We start from the raw sequence: 9,735 nt of genomic DNA on the forward strand, positions 1-9,735 counted from the left end.
TCATGGAGACAACGAAGGTAAGAAGGCTAGTGTTTGGTCACTAGGGTCATTTCTGGGGTTTTAGGAGGGGAGCTCGGGGAACGGGATGGGTATGGCCGAGTGACTGCTTCTGAACAAGGCTGGAGAGGACGTGCACAGGCCGGAAGAAGGAAGGAGGGAAGAGGAAAGAAGGGACGAGGGAAAGGGGAGGGATCGAGGTGGAGAGGGAAAGGAGGGAAAAATGAAGATTGGGAAAGGACGGACATTGAGGTAATCGCGCGGGGAGACGAATTTAGCTTAGGTTTAAGAATTAGAGAAAGTTTTAAAATGGTTGGTAATATCCTATTATTAGTAACGAATTTTATTAATCGTCATTAATATTTTTAATTAAATTTTTTTATATTATTTTAAATTAAAAATACTTTTAGTGACGAATTCTTAAACCATTACTAATATACTATTATTAGTGATAAATTTGTTAAATCATTACTAATACTTTTAATTAAATTTTTTTTTATTTTTTATTAAAAAAATAAAGTATTAGTGACGGTTCTTAAATCCGTCACTAATAATGGGACAATAGTGACGAACTTAGAAATTCGTCACTAATACTCTGAATTATTTTTTTTTATTTTAAAAAAGAAAGTATTAGCGACGGGTCTCAAATCTGTCATTAATAATAGGTCAATAGTGACAAATATAGAAATTCGTCACTACTACTTTGAACTAAAATTTTTTATTTTATTTAAGAAAAAAGTGAAGTAGTAGTAACAATTCTCAAATTCATTACTAATAATGGGTCAATAGTGACGAATTTATAATTTCGTCGCTAATACTTTCAACTAAAATTTTTTTATTTTTTATTTTTTAAATGAAAGTATTAGTAACGGTTCTCAAATCCGTCATTAATAAGATACCAATAGTGACGAATTTGTAAATTCGTCACTAATACTTTGAACTTAAAATTTATTTATCTTTTTTTTTAAATGGAAGATTAGTGACGATTCTCAAATCCATCACTAATAAGGGACCAATAGTGACGAATTTGTAAATTCATCACTAATACTCTAAACTAAAATTTTTTATTTTATTTAAAAAAGGGAAAGTATTAGTAACAGTTCTCAAATCCGTCACTAATAAGAGACCAATAGTGACGAATTTGTAAATTCGTCACTAATACTCCAAATTAAATTTTTTTTAATTTTTTTTAGAAATGAAAGTATTAGTGATGGTTCTCAAATCTGTCACTAATAAGGGATCAATAGTTACGAGTTTGTAAATTCGTCACTAATACTTTGAACTAAATTTTTGTTATTTTTTTTAAATAATAGTAGTGATGGTTATTTAATTGTCACTAAGGTTTATCTTTTAATGACGGATTTAATTCATCACTAATACCACAGAAATCGTCGCTAATATTTTTTCGGGATAATTTATGCACAAAAAATATTTTTGCGCAATATTTTTTGATTTTTAGTGACGAAACTATTAGTAACGAATTCATTTTCGTCACTAACAGTGCCGTATTAGTGACGGTTTTAGTAACGGTTACTAAAATCGTCACTAATACTCTATTATTAGTGACGAATTTGAATCCTTCACTAATAATTACATCACTAAAAACCAATTTTTTTGTAGTGAGCTAAAAGCCACAAGGAATGATGAAGTTGAATCATGGAGATGACATTTCAAGCTAAATATAAAAAGCAAGCCAATGCATGAAAACTTAGTTCTTAAGATAGAGTTATCATATATAAGTCTGATGTAAGTACTTCACCAATACAATATTGGTGCATGAAGCTCTTAGAACATATTATTGACTTTAGAGACCTGATTTTAAAATCATGGAAAATATTTTCATAAAGTCTTATTTACCTTTTCCAAGATCAAAGTTAAAGTTTTGAAATAAATTTTTGAAAAACATATAAGGTGAAAATAGGACAGGCGACTGATGAATTTTCATCAAGCAAAAGACATTTTGTGTTAATGATTTTTAAGCAAACAGAACCGAGACAGACGACTGACCCTCGGCGCATAATGGACTGAGGTACATGTTTTAACTTTTAATATAACGTTTGGAAAGTTTCCAAAATTGATTTCTTGGACTCCAAACTAAGAGGAAATTTGGGGAAAATGGGAAGATACTTTATTACTCTCTCTCTCTCTCTCTCTCTCTCTATATATATATATATATATATATATATATGACATTTTCGAAAACCTAATACAACATCAAGCACATTAGAATAAAAAATTCAGAGTTATCTTGCGCTCGCAATAACTAGGTTCTCATGGTTCCTAAAGCATATCATGCAATTTAAGTAATTAAAACTCATTTCATATAATAAACTTCGGCCTCGACCATTCAATACAAACTCGGGCCTTGGCCCCTTTGTTACAACTCGGCTCTCAGCCTTTGAATAAAATTCTGTTATTTTAAAAATCACGGCCTCGCGCCGTTTATTACAACCTCGGGCCTCGATCCCTTTTGTTACAAACTTGGGTCTCCGCCCTCTCACAAAAACCCTTGCATTTCTCAAAACAGTTCCAGTAAATTTTGCAATTAGTTCAGTATTACACAAACATACCCATTCTGGTATTTCCATAATTCTCAAAATAATATTCACCTGCCTCACAGTTTTCCATATTAAAAACATAGCCCATAGGCAACCATGAAAACATTTTATAAATGATTTGTAGAATCAAACCAAACTTTCCACTGCTCATTTCTACTAAAAATATCATATCGTATATCTTAGGTTCAAAAACAAGCCTTTTGAACAGTTGGTTTTCAAAAGAATAACTGAAAACATAACATACTCACTCCACAAACATTTCTATTGGTTCAAAATCATTAAAACATTGCATTAAACATAATCCCCTTACCTATTTCCTGAAATAAAACAAAACGCTCCAAAACCTAAATCCCGACTTTTCACGAAAATAGGAATCAGCTCCGCTAGTACTGTAGATCTTAGCTCTCTGATCCTCGCAGTAACTTCTGATCGTCGAAATGGGCAACAAACGACAAAGAATCGTAGAGAGAGAGAGAGAAGACTCGCTAGTTCTAAAGAGAGAGAGAGAGAATTTTTGGTTTCTTAACCCTTAAACAATGAAAAATCCTATTTATAAGCCTGTTGACCCAGTCATATATGTTGACAAATTGGTCCTTTGTCGACGAACCATAAAAGACTCTGAATTTCGGCGATGAAGCACTAAAGGGCCTTCATTGACGAGAACAGTGACTTCATCGACGAAGCCCGCAAAAATCCCCTTTTTACCCTTTTCTTATTTTACGGGGTCTGGTCTCTACATTTGTGTTATATCAAATATCCGCTTATTCAAGGAGCTTTGTTTGTAATTGATCTAATTGTTGCAAGGGGTTCTTAGTGAACCGAGTTGAGAAGAGTTCTTGGTGAATCCTGATAGAAGGTTCTTGGTGAATCTTGCGACTCTTGGTGAGTGAAAGGGATTGGTTCTTGTGTGAAGGTTCTTAGTGAACCGAGTTGAAAAGAGTTCTTGGTGAATCCTGATAGAAGGTTCTTGGTGAATCTTGCGGCTCTTGGTGAGCGAAAGGGATTGGTTCTTGTGTGAAGGTTCTTAGTGAACCTTGCAGCCCTTGGTGAGCGATAAGGATTTGTTCCCGTTTGTAAAGGCTTATCCGCCGATGAAGGAGACTTATAGTGGATTGTTGAATCCCTGAGTGTGTCTCAAGGTGTGGACGTAGGCCAGAGGCTAAAACCACGTAAAAATTGTTTGTCGGGATTTTCTTCCCTACTTTTTTATTTTATGTCTTGTGCATGATTTACATTTTACATATTCTTATATAATTGCTTGTATGATGTCAAGATTTATATTTTGTAGAGACAAACGAAAATACACTAAAGAGCCTATTCACCCTCTAAACTCGTCTCTAAAGCTAACAAATTTAATTATTATTTAAGATCAATTTATGATTTAATGTAAGAAACCATCTAACGCACATATTATCAACCATGTGCTAATATAAAGAGTATATGAGAGGAAAACATAAAAATATAGATTGCATCACGTCCAATTTTTATAATATAATGTAAAGAGGATATTAGCAATATTTTGTTCAGGATGGGTATTAACAACGTTCATACTCCATCTTGAGTAGGCGTGTAAAATATTGTTAGAAGCTTAGTTGGACAATATTGTTGCTGAGAGAATAGATATATATATATACTATTACATTGTAATTTTTATTTTCTTGTTATACTATTCATTTTGTTATACCACTATTTTTTATTCCTTCATTCCATTCCAAAGTGTATACATATCCTTTTTAGTACAGCAAAAGGAATGAGAAAATATATCATTCACTCATCACTCTAAAATCCTAAAAGCATAAAAAAAATATTCAATAATAAAAGAAGAAATATTGTAAAAATAATAATAGTTACAATGAAAAGTATATTACACTAATTAATATAAAAATAATTTTAGTTTGATCTCTAAATTTTTTATTTTTTATTTTAAAAATTAGTCCTTCAAATTATTCCACTTGATTAATAAGGAAATCATATGCACACGGTTATCCAATGCTCACTTGCCGACTTAATTAAAATAAATCAACGGCATATTCAACTTCGGCTTTCTTACAAAAACTCCAAACCGGCATCCCGGTCCAACCCGGCGCGAGGATAAAAGCCAGACAACGGCTCCACAAATTCAAATACCAAATCAGTCTCGCACAGAGCAAAAGCCAGAGCTGTGAGACCCAAACCTCCCAAACCCCACCATGATGAATTCTTGCGCCAGCACTCTCTCCCTCCTGGACGATTTGCTCTCCTCTATGGCCGCCCTCTGCTTTACGCCCCACCGCCTCCATGGCCCCACCATCAACGGCAGCGTCAAGACGATCTGGAACCGTAGTGGCGAAGACTCAGTCCCTCCAACTCCCGATCATGGAGACGGCGGCAAGAGGACTGCAACCAATTACGCACCACCAGCCCCCCGGATGATGAAGAGGCGGCAGTTTACAGCCCTTTCCTGTGGCGGCGAAGAGGGCGTGGCGCGAAAGCTTCGGTTTGAGGTATAGATGGTATCCACTTGAACGTCAGGGTTTCGTTTGGATTTTAGGGTTTTTGGTGTGCGAAGATGGTTTAGGGTTTTTAGGGACACGATCGAATACGAAATTTGATATACAGGGTTTTGATTTTCGTTGTAGGAAAATCTTTAATCTCTTCTCCTCCTTTTTTCCCTGTATATTCTGGTTTTGCCTGGGCAATTGCTGAAGATGAGGGGATGGTTAGGGTTTTTGTAACAATAGGGGTTTGATGCCGATGAATTTTTCTCAAGTCTACTTCTTAATTTCTTCTTCTTTTTGGGCAATTTGTGGACTTCCGAAGATGGGTTGTGGGCTAGGGTTTTTTTTTTGCAACAATAGGGGTTTACAAATAAAGAATGCAATTCAAATGAATTTTTCCTACTTCTACTTATTTTGATTTCTCTCCGAATACCTCTCTGTTTGTTTTGTGTTGGATTAAATGGGCTTGTTAATGTTGCTGTGAGATTTCCTTTTTTTGTGGATGATGTCCCTATATCTCATTCTACTCCCAGATTTGAAGAACCCAAAATGAAAAATGAAAGGAATGCGGCTGATCTGGGAGGCAAATTTTGTTAGCTTCAGGACAAGAGTACTCCATCAAGATAACCATTAATCTACCAAAGGAAAAGAAAGATTGCCCTCTTGAGTTGTAACCAGCATTTGTTTGTTTTAAAATGTTTGGTAAAAGTTGATTATAATGTGCAGACTTTGGTGATTTGATGATTTTTAGACAGCTTTTAGTCTCTATTCTGCATCAGCCCCTGGCATTTTCTTGTTCTTAAAACTTAAGTTTTGAAATTCCTCTCATCTTGCAAAGCTGGCAAGTACTCATCAGTCCATCGTTTGATTATATAATTATCCAATGTTATTCCTCAGCCCATGGTTTTGGTGTTTCCACCTTTAGGTCCTAGAAGACTGCGTTTGTTACACAACGTGATTAAGATTTTCCACCAAGTATTCGCAGAAGTTCCTATGACCTACACAAGTTTTCTCAACAGATAGTTACCAGCAAAGAGATCACCCAGATGGCAAATGAGTTCAGATTTGTAAACTAATTGCTCTTGCATCCAAATTCCAAATGAGCTCAAATTTAATTGACCCATTATATCTCATAAATGCACAAATAACCCATAATTGATGTGCACCATGGTGGACTGAGTCTTAAAGATTCAATAATAGTTTTTCAATTTCCTAAACACTTCACAAATAATCCAAATTCCAAATGAGTAGATCCCTTCTTTACTGTTCCAGTGACAGAGAGAGAGAGAGAGAGAGAGAGAGAGAGGAAAAACCTTACTAGAGGACTCTTACTATACAGCCACAGAGCCACAATCAACTCGTGAACTCCTGAGGAACTCTCTTCATGAATTGTCAGTGCTAATCCTTGTGAGTTGGTGGTGATTGAATTTTGCTTGTGCTAGTCTCTGTATAAATAATGTAATGATAAGTGCCAATCATTTTAACACACTTGGCTAAACAAACAATTTGCAGTTGATAGTCTGGGATGACAATTCAGCTGTTAATTGTAAGTGACAGGTGGCAGATTTCTTGTAAGCTTCTTGGGTTACTTAGGAGATGTGTGTTGTATCTAATCTTGGTTGTTTGTTAAAGTTCATTATGATGATTATTTTTTTTGGCAATAGCAAGATCAGGGACAGAGAGATTGAAAGCTAAAAACACCAAGGGTAGAGTTCTTCTTGAAACGATCAAGGTGTGAATGTGAGGTGGTATGCTTGTAATCTCAAGACTGATTTGATTCATCAATAAAAGTTCTTCTGTCTGGCTCTCACCGTGGATGTAGGCCACATTAGTTGAACTACGTAAATTTGTGTTTTCTTCTTGTTTAATTTTTTCTTTGTTGATTCATTTTTGTAAGATTTACTTCAGTTTGGCATTAGTTTTGGTTTTACAAAACAGATACGAGTTCTTAACAAATAAATTTGTAGATGTCTTAAGGAAACGAATTTGAAGAATTTTTGTATGGTACGCTTTTAAAATGACACAAGTTGAGACTCATGTACTGTATGGGATATTTATAATATTTCATGCCCAATAAATAATTTTTTATGTAAATATTATTACCCAGTAATTATTAGTGAAAAATGTGTAAACATTATGCTATATTAAAAAATTATTAGATTGAATAATACTTTAATACAGATAAATAAATAAATTAAAATTAATAAATTCCTTAACGTAAGGTCCGAACAAAAAATCAATATTGCTTATGACATCAATTTACATTGAGAGAGACGGTAGCATTTTTTATTTTGCATGATCTAAATATAAATTATTTATTTTTATAAAATGAGAATTAAAATTTTAACCTTAAATATTTATACAGTAAAATGATGGTGCTAATTTCTTCTTTGTTGTAATCTTTAAGCATTGACGATTTTTTGTAGGGAAATAAATTTGAATTTCATACTTGTGAATGATATTCGTGCTTTAATCTCAAGAATTGGGGGCTTTGGCTGCTTTCCTAAAAATTACATAGTGATACTAGGAATAAAATGGGCAGCCAAAAACTAAAAAGAAGCGTGAAATAAAGAAACTTATTTAATTGTATGAGCAATTAATACAGAAATTTAGAGACTATTTTAAAAATATGGTGGCTGTAGGAAAAATATAAGGGTCAGTTTAACTCTCTAAACAAATTAGGCATTCACAGTTGCAGTGGCGAGCATGTGCCCTCATTACTAATGTTTGATTTATTTATGTTATTCTTTTTGGGGGAGCCCCATTATTTGTCATGCGCAACCTTGGTTAGTTTAATCCTTTGTCATGCGCAACCTTGTTATTCAAATTTGTTTTAGAGTTATATTTATGATGATATCATGATATATGATCATTGTGTTAATATAAATAATGATATCCTTTACAAATATTGTTAAGATTATGCTTATTGTAAGGGGAGTCTTATTAAGACTTACTCATTTTTGTTCCTTATTTGTCATCATAAAAAATGAGGAGATTGATGGCCTAACAAGCCTTAATCTTAGGTTTTGATGATAACAAATTAAGAATACTTATCATGTTTGTTTAAGTATAGTTCAAGGCTTAAATTCTTTCATGCGATCAAGATCGAGTATTGAAAAAACGTGAATAAAGCTTGAGCTAAAAGCCACCAGAAATCATGAAGTTGAAACATGGAGATGACATTTCAAGCTGGATATAAAGAGTAAGCCAATGCATGAAGACTTAGTTTTTAAGATAGAGTTATCATATATAAGTCTCATGTAAGTACTTCACCAATACAATATTGATGCATGAAACTCTTAGGACATATTATTGACTTAGAGACCTAATTTTAAAATCATGGAAAATATTTTCATAAAGTCTTATTTACCTTTTCCAAGATCAAAGTTAAAGTTTTGAAATAAATTTTTGAAAAAAAAATAAGGTGCAAATAGGATAGGCGACTGATTAATTTTCATCAAGTGACTGATATTTTGTGCTAATGATTTTTCAGCAAATAGAGTCGAGATAGGCGACTTACCCTTGGGGCATAATTGACTAAGGTACATGTTTTAACTTTTAATATAGCGTTTGGAAAGTTTCCAAAATTAGTTTCTTGGGCTCTAGACTAAGACGAATTTTGGGGAAAACGGTAAGATAACTTTATTACTCTATATAGACATGATATTTTCGAAAACCAAATACAACATCAAGCACATATGAATAAAAAATTCAAAGTTATCTTGTTGAACATCTTTCTGAAACTAGTGTAGTGCTATTGCTAAAATAATCCATGGATTTTTGATCTATTCTATTGAAATTCTCAACTCTAAATCAGAACCCTAGTGATATTATTCCGAGCTTCATTTTCTATATTGTTTATTGATTGAAGTATATTAATTTCAATTGTACAAATTTGCTCTAACCGAGAGTACTTGTTGTACGAAAAAAAATTGTTTCCTTGTTCTTGTTTTTGTTTGACGATTCAGGATTGTTGGATCGTTACCTAGTGAGAGGGGATTCTCGTTAGAGAAGTGAACTCCACTTTTGAGGGAGAGATGTTGTAACTTCACCTAGTAACAAAGTTGGAAAGGAATCCTCACAGCGTGTTGCTTGGGGCAAGGATATAGGCCGCTAGTCGAACCTTGTAAAAAATTTGGTCTTCAGCTTCTCTTCTCTTAATCTCTTTACTTTATTGCAAACATATAATCTACGTGTATGATTATTTGGTGGTTGAGAATTTTTTGCATATTGGAAGTTTTTCTGTAATACTGATTTTGTTCATATTTGAAATCAAGAAACTATATTGGTTGTTTGATAGGATAAATTTTGAATATTGAAATTTGAGAACATAGTTGGGATAAACATTGTGAATTTAATTATCTTAGTGAAGGTATATTGCAGGGTATTTGAAATCAATCTTCTGAAATCCTATCTTGATGTTTTTCATTAAAATATACAGCTGATCTTACATATCATTTATCCATAGAAGAATTGATATTAGAAGTTGAGTTGTGATATTATTGGTATTGTGATTGTAATTAAGCTAAATTAAAAAGGGATTTTGTGATTGTAGTTGTACTCAATTGAAAAAGGTTATACTTAACTAAAGAATTTATAAAGAAATATTTAAAAACTCAATTCACCCCCCTTCTTGGGAATACACCTTAATTCTCATATTCCCTTTGCCTGAGGGCCCGAGGTCTTTCCTTAAAAGTAGCTTT

The 9,735-nt window shown here is 33.4% G+C and overlaps 1 protein-coding gene across 2 annotated transcripts; it reads left to right on the forward strand.

Moving 5' to 3' along the window:
• Window positions 1-4,697: 4,697 nt before the first annotated feature.
• On the forward strand, window positions 4,698-6,845 carry LOC131144992 (uncharacterized). Of its 2 annotated transcripts, none has more exons than XM_058094009.1 (2): window positions 4,698-5,038; window positions 6,697-6,845. In XM_058094009.1, the coding sequence occupies exons 1-2, from the start codon at window positions 4,745-4,747 to the stop codon at window positions 6,718-6,720; spliced, it is 318 nt and encodes a 105-aa protein (XP_057949992.1). In that variant the 5' UTR covers window positions 4,698-4,744; the 3' UTR covers window positions 6,721-6,845. The 2 variants fall into 2 exon arrangements, with proteins under 2 accessions (XP_057949992.1, XP_057949999.1); XM_058094016.1 differs by lacking the exon at window positions 6,697-6,845 and adding an exon at window positions 5,566-5,637.
• The last annotated feature ends 2,890 nt before the right edge of the window (window positions 6,846-9,735 follow it).

This window comes from Malania oleifera, chromosome 1 (assembly GCF_029873635.1).
Source record: "Malania oleifera isolate guangnan ecotype guangnan chromosome 1, ASM2987363v1, whole genome shotgun sequence".
NCBI classification, from domain to species: domain Eukaryota; kingdom Viridiplantae; phylum Streptophyta; class Magnoliopsida; order Santalales; family Ximeniaceae; genus Malania; species Malania oleifera.